The following is a 19,921-nucleotide window of genomic DNA, read 5'->3' as shown; positions in this document are numbered from 1 at the left end:
TTGCGTTTAACTCTTCAGTCCTATTGTTCCTTAAATTTGTTGTTGCTACTTGTATCAGTTCAATCCTATACACGTCCTATGCATTGTTTGTGGAGCAGCTGAACCCTCATATTTTCTTTGAAATATTGCTCAGTTTTACTGGTACACTTACTTTTATCAACTTGCTGGTATTTCATACCTTTGTACCTTAGCACTTGAAGATATATATTTTTATATTATTTCCAGTGTTTCTTCTGTATGTGCCTTTTCTCTCCAATCTCCAATCGGAGGCTGTATTTTTCACTTTAACCTTGTTTGTATCTCCCAGGTAAATTTATTTGCTCATCTGGCAATCAAGGAATTTGAACTCTACTTCTCCAGATTCTTGGATCTGGCCCACTTGCATTTTAATCCGGGCTCTAGTACTTATGATTTTGAATAAGCTACTCAATTTTCCTTAGATTCAGTGTTATAATCTGTAAAATGAAGAAAATTGTATTGGGAGAATGAAATGAGTTAATATAACAAGGTATTAGAAAAATGTCTGTCAATAATAAACACAATACACATGTTTGCTGCAACACCATGTAGGAATGCCTATGAAAGCTATTGATTTTTATTTTTAGTTCAAATACCCCTTTGGATTTTAAAGTGATTAAAAGATAAATTTCAAAATCATTTATCTATTTCCTTATTTCATCCTCTTCATCATTTGCAAGAGAAAGGTGTTCCTTAAAATCACCCTCCAGAGCCTGCACTATTTCTAACCCTTTTTGCTATATGCCAGTCCAGGGTTCAAGGAAGCCGACTGAGGGTGCTCATGAAACTTAGTGGTGCTGCCGGATAACAAATGTGAGGGTAATCACCTAAACGTCTGAGATTTGTCTTGTAGCAGAGCATACCAGGTTTATAATGGAAAGAATTTCTCTGCCTCTTTATGGGATGCAATGAAAGTGGGGGATAAATTTGCCAATATTTATTTACCTGGCCACATCAAGTAACTAGATATCCGGACATTTTAACTCTCAGGTGAGTGTCTTAGCCTCGGGACTACTGCCCAATGAAGACAGCTATGAAATGCATAGGTAACTTGTGAATCAATATTTGTCATGCGTACTGGCAGCATCAGTTGGGAGCTTGCTGTGGTATCCAAGTCAGATTTCCTGAATCAGGGTATCCGAGAAGGAGGCCCAGGAAGGTGTGCTTTACTAAGTTCTTCAGGTGATTCTTGAGCACATTACAAAGATGGAGAAGCACTGTCTGAGGGCGGAGAGGGGTGAAGCTCGACTGGCTGAGGTCTGTCACTGACTAACCACATAATCATCAGAAAGTTACTTCCCGTCTCCAGGCCTCTGTTTCTTTATGTAAAAGATAAAACTTTTAGCATTTTAAAAGTGCATAGAACTTAATAAAAACTCAGTAAACAACGTTACTATTATTGCCATCATGGGCATTGCTATTGTTCGATCTTACCATCTTCAGCATGTTGCTGGCTGGTGGAACTACTCCTCTTCTGAGGCTGTTGTGTATAGTAACGATCTCTTCTTGTACATTTGCTAATTCAGTGAGGAGCTTATTAAATTGCTCTCTAGCTGATTTCTTCTGTTACCAGAAAATTATTAATTAATTAATGTTACTTCTTTTAAGTGGAATTTATCACATATATTTTGCAGTTTTATAGTTTAATATTAAATAAACAGTGATTTATAGCATTTTTGAATTTATAATGTCTCAGTATATTGGATTCAATTTCTCCAGTGCTAGTTTTGAGGATTTCCAAACGTCAGGCTGACGTTACATTAGTCCTCAGAATAATGCATTGGTTATCCTGTGGTTAGGGTTTTTCCAGGTTCATACTTTGGGCCATGTTGAAGCATTTTTAACTGGGCAATAAGATCCAAAAAGGGAATGTCTTAAAATCACACCTTTTACTCACTTCTCTGGTTTATTCTCCACACCTCCTACCCTACAACAAACGTCCTCTTTGCTTCCCAAATAAATTACTTGTACTTGAACCCTGGTCTAGTGGTGTGTGTCTGGGAGAACCCAAACTAAGAGATTCATTATTGAGGACAAAGTTGGAAGTGTTTTCAATACAAATTCTGTGTCTTCTTCCTGTTCATATGAGAAAACATCAATGCTCTCAAGTGTATGTGTGACACAGTATAACATGGAATTCAAATTCAGCCTACAATCTTGAATTTGTGATTGTTCTTTTCATTTATTTATATTTTTATTCTGAAACTCACTAAGAAGAAAAATATATGGCCAAAGTATTTAGGTTAGCATTAATTGCTATAAAGAACATCTTTGTGTGTGTGTGTGTGTGTGTGTGTGTGTGTGTGATATCACATGTACTTCATTTTTTTAAAAATGTGGCAAAACTAATGTACTATATAATGTGAGGGGTGTCTGTTGCTTCCTTAACTACCACATGAACATCAACACAATTTATGAATGGATAAGATCTAGCACCAAACTTACACAAATATAGAAGTATTCACTGTTATTTATTTTATATCAATAGTTTAGGGTATGGGGAGAAAACATAAATATGGAATTTAGAAGACCCCTTTAGAGACTGCCTCTGTGGACGTACTCACGTGGTGTCATTTTTTTTTTCTCATGTTATAAGTCACTTTGATTTGGACTAGAGGAGAGGCTGAGGACCCACATGATTCCACACACTATTTCCAGATGCTAACTCTCCTTGCTCCTCTGAAAACCTCTGCTCCAGAAAAATTCATGACATATGCCTCTCATACCTCATTCCTGAACATTTATTTAACATCCTATCATGAATTTTTTTCTTTCTTCCTCTCATTCCTGGAAATTGGGTTTCCTGAAATGAATTCATCTTTTCTACCCAAATCTCTGAAGTCAATTCAAAGGACTTTAACATCCACATGGATGACTCCAACCCTTTGATGTCATAGACCCTTAAAATCTTCCTCCTGTAGACTTCTCCTTCGATCCGCATTATCCTCACTTTAATGGTGACCAACTATATCTCATGATCATCCCAAAACACCATACCTCCCAAAATGCTGGTCAAGCATTTCCCTGCCTGATCAGAATTTCTTGTTCTTGCAAGTTGCCAAGATCAGCCATTCTGACTGTCCTTCAATATAATAGAGCCTTCTCATTCTTCCTTTTCTCTACTAGCCCTCTCTTCTTTTCTTTCTTCTCTGTGTTCTCTAATTTCAGCAACTCTCCCTTTACAATATTGAATCTTTTGTCTGCACACCCTCATCTAGAAATATCTACCTAAAACACCCCAACTTTGGATGAGAGTGACAATTCTCCTGCCTGCTCTGTCAGCTGAGCATCGCTAGGAAAATGTCTCACAAAACAACACATATCTGCATGACCCCAAATCAGTATGACTGATCCCAAATAGTTCCTTAATTCTTCTAATCAATTCTAATGAATTGTTTTGTTAGCTCACTTTGCCACTCTCCACATTATTGTAGAACTTTTGCACTCTCCCCTATTCACAACTACCTTCTCTCAATAGGTTGTGAAACCCCCTTCTTCCCTCAGTAAAGAGAAGCCATCAGAGGCAGCTGCTTCAATTGCCTTACCCAGTCTACCAGTCTACCTGTATCTGTCCTTTTCTTTCCTCCTCTTCTGTGGTACTAGAGAATGGGTCACTCTTTCTAATCTTTCTAAGGCTCAACTTTCCAACAGTGTTATTAAGTCCGTTGTCTTCTATCATCCCCCCAAATCTGACATTATTTATTTTCTTTTCATTTTGTGTTTGCTGACAGCCACTCTTTCCTTTTGGCCCTTCCCAGTGGTGTTCATTTATGATTCTGCAGCTTATATCTTTTTTTTTTTTTTGAGAAGAAATCTGGCTCTTTTTCCTGGGCTGGAGTGCAGTAGCATGATCTTGGCTCACTGCAGCTTCTATCTCCAGGCTCAAGCCATTCTCCTGCCTCAGCCTCCCAAGTAGCTGGGATTACAGGTGTGTACCACCATGCCTGGCTGCACGCTGCTTATATCTTAAATAAGCAAACATCTCTTCATTTGCCTCACTTTCGCATTCAACTGTTGTTCTCTGTCTCTACTCTCTTTCCCTACCAATATTCTGGAAAACGTTGCCAAATCTGGCTGTCTATAATTACCCAAGTAATAGACTCTTGCATTTACTTCCCCCCGTTTTTTCAATAATATGTTCTCTATCACAGGTGATCCACCTCCCCCGTTGCTTAGGCATTAGGCAATGTCTGGAGAAATTTGGTGTTGTCATGATGGGCATGATAGGGGGAGAGTGCTCCTGCCATCTTGTGAATAGAGGGCAAGATGCTACTGCTAAATTCCTACAAGGCACAGGACAGCCCCCCACTACACCAAATAATTGTCCCATAGAAAATGGCAATAAGGTTCAAGTTGGGAAACCCTACATTAAAAATTCTCCTTTTAAGGTCTCTGACAAGCTCAATTTGCATATGCAATACTGTTTTACTGACTTTATTCTACTTGGTTTATTGGCAGCTGACTCCTATGACTAAGTTTTCAGTGTAGAAATACTCTTTCTTCCGGTGTAAGGAACAAAACACTCTATTTTTTTCTTTCCTTTCAGACTTCTCTGCTTCCTTCACCTGGACTGATTGTGGCTACTGCCTGCTTTCCACTGGCCTCCCTAAATCCACTAACGCTTTACTAGGTCTGTATTCTCTCTCCCACTCCTTGATGCATCTTTCATAATCCATTCTCCAGTCATCATTCAGAATAAAAAATTTAAAAACAGTTTACCATTCATGAAAAGAGGAACTAAATCTTTAACAAGGCCTTTGAATATTCTGTTTATTTTTCAGCCTCTATTTAGGATAGAAACACATATAAACCCTTATCTCTGCTGTAGACTCACTGATTTTTTTTGGTTGTTGTTACCTGAATGTGCCAATTTCCTTCCTGCCTTAGAATATTTGCCCATGCCTGTACCTTTGATAGTACACCTTGTGAGCTTGCAAGACCAACTTATTCTTCAGATCCCAGGTCTACCATGTGCTCAGAGAAGTGTCTAATTAACTCAGACAAGATTCAGCCTGCCCGTTACCTGATCATAACTCCCTATAGTTTTCCTTAAAAAGCTTTTTGGGTAACATCTACCAGATTGTCATGGAAAACTACCTATATCAATAGTAAAAGCAATTTATGTTAAATTAGATGCTTAATATCCCAGCAAACTCTGACACTATTGGAAGTTTAAAATACCATTCAGGTCTGGTGGTTAGTTTATTTGCTTTCTACTGGCGTCTGAAAAAAGAAAGCATAAGACTTTTTTTTTTTTTTTTTTGTGGGCAAATTTAACACATTATTTACTTTAACTGGGATTCATGTAAAGTTTATGTAATAAATTTGTGTTGGAGGCTTAATTTATCATCTGGTTTAAATTTAAAATTCTTAAGCCTCTATTTTGTGACCAAACTATCTATAAAATGTATGAAAATATTCTAATAATTCTCTGTTACAGAACATAAACATGTTGTTTTATCAATGCCTTCTACTTTTTCTTTTATATTCTTGGTCGAAAGCGAATTGGGTTTCTCTTGGATGGGTGGAGTTCTACCTATCTGCTCTTTGCTCTGGACTTTTAACTAGTGATACTAATTTCTTCTTTCACATGGCAATCTGGGCTAGGCTGTTTCCCAGAACTGGGCCTAAGTGGTCTAGACAGCCTAGTACTAGGTCTTGACGGTAAATATAGGTTTCTGACTGTTTGCCTTTCTCCCTTCCTCTGGAATGGTTGCTATGCTTCAGGTTAGCTTTTTCCTTATCATGAAGCATGGAAATCACCCTTTCACAGCAGGGAAGTAAAATGGTCAGATAATCAGAGGGAAGGAAGAAGTCTTATTGAAGACTCTAATTCCAGCTTACTGGAGGATTACTGGACATTAAACATGAGCTCCACTTAGTCTCTCTTTGGGGAAGAGGAGTGAGTGATAGGATCCAAACACCAAACCAACACCCAAATAGCCTAATGCATAGGATTTTTTTTCAACCATAAAACTAAGTGCCTTTCATTTCTTACCCCTCTTACCTGGCCTATGAAAATATAAAAGCCACTCATTTTCTATACCAAAGTTATTTATTTCAGTTCGTCATAAAATTTTGAGGAAATTAAAATATATATTATTTTCTTTATATCATTGAAGTTATTTAAAGGTGAATATTATTCTCTGATCATAAAATATTATATCATTGAGGGTTTTACCTCTGTTTTGTGACTGTTAAAATTATTGTTTTTAAGAATGAGTGAGATTCAGGTCATATCTTGATACCATCACTTACGGCTCCTCATGTCACTCTGCTGTTGGCACTTTTCCATTTTATATTTAATTTTGACATTTTAAATTCTTATTATAGTAAAAACTTATATAGTTTATCTGCATTCTCAGCTTCCTTGCTTGTATTATCCAGAGGGGCTACAGTGAAATAGATATGGACCCATGGAGCTAACTGATTAAGTATAATTTCAGGCCTTGCCATGTCCTAGTTCTCAGATATTAGCCATATGACTCACCCTTCCCATTCTTTGGTTCTCTTCTTAATAATATGGTGTTGAGTACTTGCCTAACAGGGCTATTGTAAAAACAAAGTGAGTAATGGGTGTAGTGGCCTTACAACAGTGCATCTAGCGTAGTGAGTCTATTTAAGTGTTAGCTCTTAGCTTTATTTAGAAAGTACTTATGAAACATACAACCCTCACATACTTTCATGGCCAACATAGGCAGTAAGCAAGCAGCAGCAACCAAAAACAAGAGGTGTTTAATTGCCATCCCTGAAAAGAAAAAAATAACACAATTTTAGATGATTCTCAACTCATGGGATAACATCTTGTAATAAACTTTATTTGAACCACTTTTACATGTGTTTGCATTTTTTTTTTCCAAAAGAAACCTTCAGGATCTGAACAAGGTTTAATGTGGGACCCATATAGGAAGACAGGACTGTTGTTGGAAGTATAGCAGACTCTCAAAAATATAAATTGTTTCAATCCCTGGACCTTTGAATATGTTATATTGTGTGACATGAGGGAATTAAGGTAGCATATGGAATTCAAACTGCTAATCAGCTAACACTAAAGTAGGGAGATTATCCAGAAATATCTGGGTGGACCCAATATAATCATAAGGGTATTTAATGTTGAAGAGGAAGTCAGAAGAGTCAACATCAGTGATGAGCATGAGACAGACTTGAGCAGTCATATTGAATTTGAAGACAAGGAAGATACTCTGAGCTAAGGAATATGGATGGCCTCTGGACGTAGAAAAAGGTAAGGAAACAGATTCTGCCCTTAGAGTTTCCCTGTTGACAACCTGATTTTAGCCCAGTGAAACTTATTTGAATTTCTGACCTCCAGAACAATAGGATAATAAACCTATATTTATTTTAGAACATTGAATTTATGGTAACTTGTTATTATAGCAAGAAGAAACTAATATAAGAACACAGAAAGATTTGATTTAAACTTTCCATCAGCTACAAAGTAGAGGAATAATTTGGTACCACTAATTTATGTAAGTGACTTAGAGATATTCTATAATGTTTGATCACCTTGCTAAGCATGGCTGTCATTATGAGTCAGAAAAATCAGAGCTAATGTAGCTTTTCCTTTATTTTTAGTTAACATAGCTAGCTAACTCTAGGATATTAATAAGTATAGATGATTAAATTCAGTTGACACCTTCTTTTCACCATCTGTTAAGTTTATTTCTGAATTAATGCTGCTGCGTGAGAAGCAAAAAAGGCTAAGTTTGGTTCTCATTTTATAAAACCAAACACTTTTAAAGAGCAAGATAACAAATTTGTGCAGAATAATGCAGTGCAATTACTCGTGCTTTTTCACCCAATGATGTAGTTCACCATTGCTCTCACACTTCCCCTGCTTACTGCCAGACATGCTTAATATGAGAGAGAACTCTCTAAATCAATTCTTTCAGAGAACATACATATGTAAGCAATCTCACCTTTATCACTCTTTTTCATCTATTTCCTTTCCTTTCTTTCTCCCTCCAAATATTCACATAACCTCTCATGTCAAGATTTATCATAATATGGTGACATAGGTGATGAAATATCCCTTTCTCTTACTTATCCTCAAAAAATCTAGTAAAGCAGATAATTTTAACCCTGAAGTAACTGAAAAAAAAGTAAACTAAATGAGAGATTCTGAGGGGAGGACCTTCAAAATATCAGACTAAGCACCTGGCACTTGTCTTCTCCATAAAGAAGCACCAAAATAAGGAATAGATAATTAAAATTCAAATAGACCATCTAGTATTCAACAGAGAAGTGGCATGAAACACCTAAACCAAGGAAGGAGAGAAAAACATGGCAGTCTGCTCAGTTGGGATAGGCTGGGAGCCTGGAAAGACTCTTTAATGCATGCAAAGGGTAAGTGAGTGACCCTCACTAGTGCACATTTTCACCATGGACTTCTGCATCCTAGCCATTAGGATGCCTCTAGGCTCTCACAGACCCCTGAGACTAACAGAGTTGCCTGAGACTGCACAAAGGCACAGTTCCAGAGGAATGTTCATGGTACGTCCCATGGGTTTCACACACTCTTGAGTCCTGGCAGCTATGGAAAGGTGCTTTATTGACAGTCTATTTCCAACCCAGCTGCATCCTGCACAGGGGCAAACGGTCCTTGCATATCCACATCTCTGGAACCGCATTGACATTTTCCACCTGTAGCATCTGCTGCAGCTAGCTATTGCTCCCACTGATGATATATTTAACAAGTGCTGAAAGAAAAAAAAACAACTTCCACCCATGGATACTGTAACCAAGAAAGTTATCCTTCATAAATGAAAGATAAAAAAAAAAGTATCTTCCAGACAAGCAAAAGTTAAGGGAATTTACTACCATTAGACTGACTCTACCAGGAATGCTTAAAAGAGTCCTGCACATGGAAGTGAAAAGATATTTACCATCATGAAAACACACAAAAGTATTAAACCCACTGGTAGAGCAAACACAAATAAGGAAGAGAAAGAACTCAAATCTTATCACTACATAAGACCACCTAACCACAATGATAAACAGTAAGAGAAAAAGGAAACCAAAAATATACAAAACAAAAAGAAATCAACTAATAAAAGGAGATATCAATAAAAACATTGAATGTACATGGATTAAATTTTCCACTTAAAAATATAGATTGGTTGAATGAATTAAAATATGACCCAGCTGTATTCCATCTATAAAAAACTGTATCTCCTCTAAAGATAGATATAGATTGAAGGTAAAGGGATATCAAAAGATATTCCATACAAATGAAGACCAAAACCAAGCAGGAATATCTTTAGCTATATAAGATAAAACAGACTTTAAGTCAGAAACAGCAAAAGCAGACAAAGAAGGTCATTATGTAATGATAAAGGGATCAGTTCAGCAAGAGAATGTAACAGATCTAAACATATGCACCCAACACTGGAGCACCCAGATGTATAAAGCAAATATGATTAGATCTAAAGGGAGAGATAAACTCCAATACGACAACAGTGGGGACTTCAACACCCCACTATCAACATTAGACAGATAACCTAGGCAGAAATTAACAAAGAAACATTGGATTTAAATTGTACGTTTAACGAAATGAACCTAACAGACATTTGCAGAACATTTTATCCAATAGCTACAAAGTGCACATTCCTCCTATCAGCACATGAAACACTCTAGGATGGACCATAAGTCAGAAAACAAAACAAGTCTCAACAAATTTGTAAAAATTGAAACGATGTCAAGTATCTTCTCTCACTACAATGAAATAAAACTAGAAATCAATAACAAGAGGAACTTTGGAAACTGTACAAAACATGGAAATTAAACAACAGGCTCCTGAATGACCACTGAGCTGAGAAAGAAATTAAGGAGGAAATCAAACCATTTTTTGAAAAAAATAAAAATTGAAACATTACATACCGAAACTAATGGGGATATAGCAAAAGCAGTGCTAAAGGCAAGTTTCTAGTAATAAACACCTATCTCAAACAAAAGAAAGATTTTAAATAAACAATCTAACAATGCATCTCAAGAACTAAAAAAAATAAGGACAAATCAAACCCAAAACTGGCAGAAGAAATCAAAAAGTTTAGAGCAGAGCTAAACAAATTAGAGACTTAAAAAATAATACAAAGGATCAACAAAATGGAAAGTTAATTTTCTGAAAACATAAACAAAACTGATAAACAAGTAGGTTGAGTGACCAAGATAAAAAAGAGGAAACCCAAATAAGCAAAATCAGAAATAAAAAAGATATTACAATTGTCACTACAGAAATATAGAAAATCATGAGATAACCGTGGATAACTATATACTAACAAATTGAAAATTTTAGAGAAAATAATAAATTCCTGGAGACATAAAAGCTACCAAGATTGAATCAGAAAGAAATAGAAACCAGAGAAGACCAATAATGAGTAATGAGATTGAATTGTAATAAAAACTTTACCAATAAGAAAAGTCCAGGATCAGATGATTTTACTGCTAAATTATACCAAATTTACAAAGATGAACTAACATCTATTCTTCTCAAACTATTCCCAAAAAATTCAAGAAAAGAAAAGTTGCCCTAATTTATTCTAAGAGGCTGACGTTACTCTGATACCAAAACAAGACAAGGATGAAACGAAAAAGAAAACTATAGGACAATATTCCTGATGAACATAGAGACCAAGTTCCTTAACAAAATACTAACAAACTAAATCCAACAGCACATGAAGAAGATAATGCACCATGATCAAGTGGGATTTATACTAGGGATGCAAGGATGCTTTGACATATGCAAATCAATAAATGTGACACATCACATTAACAAAATAAAGGAAAATAACCATATGGTAATCTCAATAGACTCCACAAAATCATTTGATAAAATTTAACATCTCTTCCTGACAAAAACTCTCAACAAACTAAGAACTGAAAGAACATAACTTGGCCATGTGTGGTGGCTCATACTTGTAATTCCAGCAATTTGGGAGGCTGAGGTGGGCAGATCACTTAAGGTCAGGAGTTCGAGACCAGCCTGGCCAACACAGTGAAACCCTGTATCTACTAAAAATACAAAAAAATGGCCAGGCGTGGTAGCATACGCGCCTGTAGTCCCAGCTACTCGGGGGATAGGGGGATGGGGGGCAGGGGGGCAGAGGTGGGAGAATCACTTGAACCCGGGAGGCAGAGGTTGCAGTTAGCCAAGATCATGCCATTGCACTCCAGCCTGGGTGACAGAGCACGACTCCATCTCAGAAAAAGAAAAGAAAAGAAGAAAAAAGAACATAACTCAAATAATAAAAGCCATATATGACAAATTCACATATAACATCACACCGAATGGGAAAAAGCTGAATGTCTTTCCTCTAAGGACTAAAACAAGACAACGTTGTCCACGTTCAGCACTCCTATTTAACATAGTGCTGGGAAGTTCTAGCCAGAGAAGTCATGTAAGAGAAAGAAATAAAAGGCATTTAAATTGGAAAAGAGAAAGTCAAATTGTCACTCTTTGCAGATGGTATTATATCAAGAAAACCTAAAGACTACCAAATTCTTAGATCTGATAAGTTCAATAACTTTGCAAGATACAAAATCAACATGCAAAAATTAACAGTGTTTCAAATAAAATACCTAAAGATGAAGTTTACAAAAGAGGAGAAAAACTTCTACAAGGAAAATTACAAAACTCTTATGAAAGAAATTGACAAGGACACCAAATATTGAAAATAATCCCATGCTCATGAATTAGAAGAATTAATTTTGTTAATAAAACCATAATGTCTAAAGCAATCTACAGAGTCATTATAATTCTCGTCAAAATACCAATGTCATTTTCCATAGAAATAGAAAAAAATTCCTAAAATCATATGGAACCAAAAATAGCTTAAATAGCCAAAGCAATTCTGAGCAAATAGAACAAAACTAGTTATCATACTCCTGGAGTTCGAAATATATTACAAGACTAAGGCAAATAAAAATCATGGTATTCCTAGACAAATAGATACATAGAGAGAACCAAGAAATAAACCCACATATATACAGCCAAATGATTTTTGATAAAGACACCAAGAACATTCATCAGAAAAAGGATATCCTCTTCAATAAATGGTACTAAAAAGTTGGATATTCATATGCATAAAAATGAAAGTGGACCCTTATCTTTCACCATATGCAAAAATAAACCTAAAATAGATTAAGGACTTAAACACAAAGCCTGGAACTATAAAATTATTAGACAAACATAGGAAAACACTTCAGAACATTGATCTAGGCAAAGCTTTTATTACTAAGACCTCAAAAGCACGGACGACAGAAACAAGAATAGGCAAATGGGACTATGTTAAACTGAAAAACCTCATAGCAAAGAAAGCAATCAACAGAGTGAATGGCAATGTGTTTAATGGGAGTAAACATTTGCAAATATGCTGAACTAATATCCAGAATATCTAAGAAACTCAAACAACTAAACAGTGAAAAAACAAACAATCCTATTAAAAAGTGGGAAAAGGACATGAATAGACATTTCCCAAAAGAAGACATACAAATGGCCAAAGAATATATGAAAAGTATGTTCAACATCACTAATCATCAGGGAAATGCAAATTAAACCACAATGAGATATTATCTTGCCCCAGTTAGAATGACTATTATTAAGACAAAAGAATTACCGAAGCTGGTTATGATGCAATGAAAAAAGAGCTCTTACATGCTGTTGGTGAGAGTAGCCACTATGTAAAACATTATAGAGATTCCTCAAAAAGCTACAAGTAGAGGTACCATACAATCTAGCAATTCTATTACTGAGTATTTATCCAAAAGAAAATAAATCAGTATATCAGAGGAATACCTGTACTCTCAGGTTTATTTCAGCACTATCTGCAATAACCAAGATAAGGAATCAACCTAAGTATTCATTAATGGCTGAGTGGAGTACGAAAATGTGGCATATATACACAATAGAATGCTATCAGCCATAAAAAAAAGAATGAAATTATGTCATTTGCAGTAACATGGCTAGAACTAGAGGTCATTAGTTGAGGTGAATAAGCTGGGCACCAGAAAACAAATATTGTGTGTTCTCACTCATATGGAAGCTAAAAAAAAGTTGATCTCATGGAGATAAGAGTAGAATAATAGATATCAGAGACTGGGAAGAGTGTGTGTGGAGGTTGGGGCACATGGGAATGGACAAAGAGAGGTTGGTTAATGGGTACAAACATACAGTTAGATAGAAAAAATAAATTCTAACATTTCATAGCAGAGTAGGGTGACTATAGTTAACAACAATGCATTGTATATTTCCAAATAAGAAGCAAGGACTTAATTTGTTCCCAAAACAATTCAAGGTGAGGCTACTCCAGGTGAAGAATGCCCCAAATAGTCACACTTGAATATTACACAGTCTTTGAATGTAGCAAGATATCACATGTGCCCCTTTAATATATACACATATTATATTTCAGTAGAAAAGGAGCTTCTGACACAAAGTAGATTGACATACAGTCACACATATATATATACCCACATACATACACATGCACATGCATATATATACTTACATATTTACCTCTACCTACATTATATATTGCATATATGTAAATACATATAAATATACAGAATATATATACATACACACTGAAGTGTTATACGTATTAGTCTTCATTATGAGGCTGTCTATAATTGCTGTTTTTGCATTTTCTGAAGGACAGTTTTTGGGGTGATGTGTGCTCATTATCTTGATTGTTATGATGTTTTCATGATTGTACACTTACATGTACCTAAAGTATACCTCAAAAAAGCTGTTATGAGAAGCTTAAGAAATATCCTCCCAAATTTGTTTTCCACCTGCCCAAAATTGATACTGATAATTTAGATTTTGTCTTTCAAGTATCCTTTTTTCCTTATATACAATACCAATACTTAGTTGAATTTACATATGAAAACATAATTTATATAAAATATTATCTTGCTTTTCCCAGAATTTCCATTGTTATTACTTATTCATTATAAATATTTTGAAAATATGATTAATTTGTAAGTTACTTATGATTTTGGCTAAAGTTTTGTTTTTAATCTGCTAATATTTTTTTCCTAAGTAATGCTATTGTGACTATTTTGACACAAATGCCCTTACTATTTTTGCTGAGTTTTTTTTTTTTTTATGAATTATCGCAGAGTTTGAGCCCCAGGACTGAAAATCAATTACTATCTGTGGACTTTAAAAAATAATAATATACATCTAATTTTACTTCTAAGTGTATCTAATACATAATAAGTGATTAAGAAATATTTAATAGCCGGGCACAGTGGCTCATGCCTGTAATCCCAGTACTTTGGGAGGCCGACGCAGGTGGATCACGAGGTCAAGAATTCGAGACCATCCTGGTCAACATGGTGAAATCCCGTCTCTACTAATACAAAAAATTAGCTGGGCATGGTGGCGCGTGCCTGTAGTCCTAGCTACTCAGGAGGCTGAGGCAGGAGAATTGCCTGAACCCAGGAGGCGGAGGTTGCGGTGAGCCGAGATCGCGCCATTGCACTCCAGCCTGGGTATCAAGAGCGAAACTCCGTCTCAAAAAAAAAAAAAAAAAAAAAAAAAAAAAAAAGAAAGAAATATTTAATAAATGAATTTACTCTTTTACAATTGCAACAATTAGCTATTTCAGATATTAGGAGCCACAGACACAACCTCATACTCTGACCACATACACAACCTATTAATTCAATACAGTGTGCTATAATAAAAGTCATACCAATCCTGAAGTTAAAATATTTTATCTAGTTTATACTATTATCTACAAGATTGCTAAATGCATTCTGTGAAAATCAACTTTCTTTTCTTTAGAATGAATCTAACATGTTGAAGACATAGATGAAATGCATAGGACTACATGAGACAATTCTTTAGAGTTAACTGCTGTTGTTCTTTTCAGAAAGGTTTGTACTTCAAAATCCAAAGTTGAAGGCATACTATATTTTATAAATGGACTCTAATTAATTCTAATAGAATATCTTTGAAAAAATAGTGTCATTGATATTGTTAGAAAATATATATACACACATACATACAACTTGCATATTTTACATAGAGATTTAAATTTTTTTGTCAAAAACGTGAAAAAAATTCTTTGTTGTATAATATAAGATGCGTAAGAAATTTGATATAATACTAAATCTAGGTGACTTAATGCCAGAACTTATTTTCTGTGCAAGTATTAAAGGCATCCAGAAGAAAACTTATCATGATCTCTTACAAATGATTATGGGATAATTGGTGTCAGCTGGGATTATGTTTACCTTAGCATGTTGGCATGTCCAAAGAATTCTGTTTGATCAACGTTTAGGGCAACTATGCTAAGGGAAACTGCTAAGAAAGGACCTTAGATTTTTAAGCCCAAGTTTTGGCTTGAGGTCAATGAATAGGTAAAATGTGTATACTCAATGTTATACCTTCTCAGAGAACCAGAAACTATGAAAAAACAGAAGGGTCATTTTTGTTTGCTTGAGGTCTAAATAGTCACTTGGGGAACTGAGTCAAAACATGACAGTAGAAGTTAATAATTCAATATCAGAAGTAAATTAAATATTTTAGAATGAGGACTGAATACAGGCAATTATGAAGGTATCTCTGTTGTCCCAGAAGTATAATAGTACAGATTTTGGGGCCTGGGATAATTCTAGGAGGTATAGCTCAAAATTGGGTAGGGCTGAAGGGAACTGCAGGAAACAGACAGAGGATGGCAAACAGCAAATCCTGCTGATGTAAGAAAAATGCACACATAGAGATTAGAATTGTAGAGCATGACTCAGAGCTGGATCAGAGGTTGTGAGGGTGGAAATAGAAATGAGCCCAGAGTAAAAGACCCTGCAGATCCAGACTGAGGTAAGTCTCAGACGTTGTACTAAGCCCATGTCCATTTCAACCGAGGAATTACATAGCTGGTTGAACCCCGGTAAAGTTAGCTCTTCTGAACAGAAGTATAACAGAAGAAGCATCACTTCGTTGGTTTTAGCATCAATTTCTTCTTAACACAATTACCATGTTCACAAAAGACAATCTTAAGTCAATACTCTTAAAATATTTTTAGATAATAATACCAGCCACTTGATACACTATTTAAATGTATTTCTTTACACTTTAGTTTCAGACTGTGTTTCTTATTGACAAATTTGTAGATCTTAAACAACCAAAAGTTAATATTTTGTGAGAGGAAAGATCAAAGATGAGGGGAAAGACTGAGGACAACTGGGTACTGCCCTATGGCATGCCCTGGGGAATGCATTCTCATGTATTCAATTGTTAGACCATGACCTTCTCAGAAAGCACTTACATGAAGAACAGTCCCTTCCTTGCCTTAACCAAACGATTAAGACATGAGCTCTATAAGAAATACATCTTATTTTTAATCTTCCTCACCTCAGTGAAGGTGAGTTATAACTTACATATAGCACAGCATGCCAGTCTTAAGCATACAGTTTGATTAATTTATAACTATGTATATACTAGTGTAACCACTACCAAAATCAATATATAGATGATTTCCAACACTCAAGAAGGTCCTTTGGGCCCCTTTGAGTCTGAAGTCCCCAAGAATAAGAAAACTATCTTGATATAACTAGGATTAGTTTTATCAGTTTTAGAACTTTAAATAAATGGAATATGTATTTTTAATGTCTAACCTCTCTCACTACTCATTATTATGCTTATGAGATTCATTCATGTTGCACGTGAAGAAGTTTGTATTTGTTAATAGCTGCAGAATATTCCACTGTACACATACAGTATAATTCATTTAATCATTCTATTATTTATAAGAATTTTGATTATTTTCAGTTTGAAACTATTATGAATAAAACTTCTATGAACATTTTATCTGTACCTCTGTTATTCACTGTGTGTGTGTGTATGTGTGTGTGCATGTTTGGATATATACCCCAGAGTGGAATTATTGAGCCATATAGTATATACATGTTTTGTAGGTATTGTCAAATAGTTTTCCAAATGAGTTTTATCCATTCATTCTCACATCAGCTTCATATATTCACCTATTATTTGTATTCTCAACTTTTTTCAATTTTATCTATTATGTTTGTGTAATATTATTTCATTGCAGTTTTTAATTTATATTTAATAACAAGATATTGAGCTTATTTTCATGTGTTTATAAGCCACTTAGATCCCATCTTTTGTGTAATCTCTGTTGAATGTTTTGCCCATTGTTATAATTAGGTTGACGGTATTTTTCTTATTGGTTTGTATGAATTCTCTATATGTTCTTGATAAGGCAATTGTTAAATATTTTACAAATATCTTTCCTTAGCCTATGGCTTATGTTTTAAACTATCTTAGTTGCAGCTTTTGTTAAAAAAGTTTCTAATTCAGATAAATCTAGCTAATTTTTATTTTCTTGTATTAGTGTTTATGCATGTGTTTTGTGTATATTCTATTTAAGAAATTTTGGTTATCCAAAAGTATGAGTTATAAAAGGTATTTTCTTCTAGAAGATAGATTTAACATTGACAAAATATTGGAGAACAAAGTTTTAGGGTTTACAGTACCAAGTATTAAAACTCACTATAGTATTTGAAGTCATGAAGACAGAGTACTAGTAACACAAATACAGATAAATGGACAAATGGAATATTATGGAATACAGAAACAAATTCACATAGTTACCTGATTTATGACAAAGTCTGAAATGCAATTGAATGGGGAAAGAATGATCATTTTTATAAAAAACATGAAGTCAGTGGAATATCCAATGGTTAAAAAAATACAGATTCTGATTGCTACCTTCCATTGAAACAAAAATTATTTTCACTTGAATCAGAGATTTAAATGTGAGTACCAGCAGGGTGCAGTGGTTCACTCCTGTAATCCCAGCACTTTGGGAGGCCGAGATGGGTGGATCACCTGCAGTCATGAGTTCAAGACCAGCCTGGCCAACATGACAAAACCCCCTCTCTACTAAAAATACAAAAATTAGCCAGGCATGGTGGCACGTTCCTGTAATCCCAGATACTAGGGGGGCTGAGACAGGAGGATTGCTTGAACCTGGGAAGCGGAGGTTGCAGTGAGCTGAGATCTTGCCACTACACTCCAGCCTGGGCAACGAAGTGAGACTCTGTCTCAAACAAACAAACAAACAAACAAAAAACAAACACAAATGTGAGTACCGCCTTATTTTTACAGATTTAAATGTAAAAGCTATCATGTTTGTAAGAGATAAATTCCAGTTGCTTGATGATCGTCTGATATTATTTGAAGGGTGCAGTCACATTTCTTTCAAATTCTCTTGTCTAATGATTTTCTTTCATTATAGTAAATTTGGTTCATTGCGTTATATGTAAAACATCTTTGTAAAAATGAGAAGAAGGCGGTTGGTGGTAGCTTTGGTATATACTACTAAAGGTAAGATTTTCCATAAGCAGTTTTGGGGAGAATTATTTAGATAATACAGAACATTAATGGGATGGAGATAGAAACTGGAAAGGGAGTGAGGGAGCAGGAAATGTCCAAAGGAAGTTTTTTAGGAAGGCTGAGTTCAGGTAGGGCACAAAAGTTGTGTGATTTACAAGTCCAAGACCTAGCATGAAGACTCTGGAGACTTGAAGCAAGATTGGAGACTGGCAGGTGGAAAGACGGCAGAAAGGAGTTTGGACAGCTTAAAATCCTGCCCCCTGCACCCACCACTCGGTTCTCAGTTTCTCCCTCATGCTTCCCCATTTCTGATAGAGGCTGACTTACAGTCTTTGTAAAACAAATCTTTTATCACCATTACCCATTAAATGCCTAGCAACTCCCCAAAATAAAATGTAAAGTTATAAAAGAGAACCAATACCTATTTGACTATGGCCCCTTTTTACTGACTGATTCTTTTGGCATTGTTTTCAATATTTTATGAAATAAAAGATGCCTACCTTGTCATTTTCAGATCTATATAACCACATGGTAATTGTCCCTACATGAAAAAATGTTTCTTCTAAGCCCTCCCCAAGAAGTTAATGAGAATGAACTCAACATGTAACATTACTTTGTATTTGTATAGTATATTTTAGCTTATATATCCCTTTATTAAAAGCATGGAAATAACTAACATTTACTTTTAGCTAACAATAGTATTAGGATAAAGTTTTGTATGTAATCTCGTTTAATATTATAACAATGCTATTGGGTAGTCACTTTTGAAACTCATTTTCAAATAAAGAATCTGACAAAGATTATATAACTTACCCAAATCCACGCAGCTTGTAAATTTGTGTCCTGATGAGAACCCAGCCTTTCCCTTTGCAGTGTACTCTTGCTTTTAAATGGTAGTCCACAGGGGAGATTTGTTCAATGAGGCAGTCAGTACAAGGTAAATGCCTATAACAGATCAAGGGATTACAGTGGATACTAGGCATGAATACATGAAAATCAGAACAAATCTAGAGTCTGTGAAGATTACAAATCATGATTGTGGGGACATTTCTAGTTTGCAACCCAGGCAACATCATCAATGGACCTCACCACTTTTAAACTTTCACCTTGGGAACAAGCTGCAAAGATTAGCTGCATGATTCAGTAGAGCCACAATCAGATAACAAAGGTCACTGTAAGGGAAAATGACTGCTGGTCCAGAAGAGGGTAGCAACTTCTCAGCTTTGTTAAATTCATTCAGTAATTATTTACTGAGGTCTTAAGATGATTTATGCTCTCTTCTAGATGCTGAGGATACATAAAATAACGAAACACGTAAACTACACAGTCCTATGGAGTTTGCAATTTAGTGCCTGGCATACAGTATGTGCAGTACATTTATAGTAACTGTTCTATAATGTGTCATACACTTGGAGAGGTTCTGGGAATGAAAAATTAAATAGTCAATTTTCCTAAGAACTTCCTGGTTAACAGGAAAACTATCTGCAGTTTGGGAGAATGCTAATAGAGATTTGTCCA

At 35.3% G+C, this 19,921-nt stretch overlaps 1 protein-coding gene across 3 annotated transcripts in view; it reads right to left on the bottom strand.

The window, feature by feature from the left end:
- The window catches only part of CRISP1 (cysteine rich secretory protein 1), a 35,755-nt gene extending 16,432 nt beyond the window's left edge, over positions 1-19,323 (bottom strand). For 2 of the 3 annotated variants that reach the window (XM_012441520.2, XM_012441521.2), the window contains exons 1-3: positions 19,217-19,323; positions 6,699-6,766; positions 1,453-1,581 (exon numbers count right to left, since the gene is read on the bottom strand). In XM_012441520.2, the coding sequence (XP_012296943.1) occupies positions 1,453-1,581; positions 6,699-6,764 (195 nt within the window). In that variant the 5' untranslated portion in view covers positions 6,765-6,766; positions 19,217-19,323. Of the gene's footprint in view, positions 1-1,452; positions 1,582-6,698; positions 6,770-19,216 lie in introns of those variants that run through there. The other variant, XM_064360424.1, reaches the window with a different exon arrangement.
- Between the last annotated feature and the right edge of the window lie 598 nt (positions 19,324-19,921).

The sequence above is a fragment of the Aotus nancymaae genome, unplaced genomic scaffold (genome assembly GCF_030222135.1).
Source record: "Aotus nancymaae isolate 86718 unplaced genomic scaffold, 86718_ANA_hifiasm-v0.15.2.pri h1tg000040l, whole genome shotgun sequence".
NCBI lineage: Eukaryota > Metazoa > Chordata > Mammalia > Primates > Aotidae > Aotus > Aotus nancymaae.
This window is presented reverse-complemented; position numbering and strand designations above follow the sequence as displayed.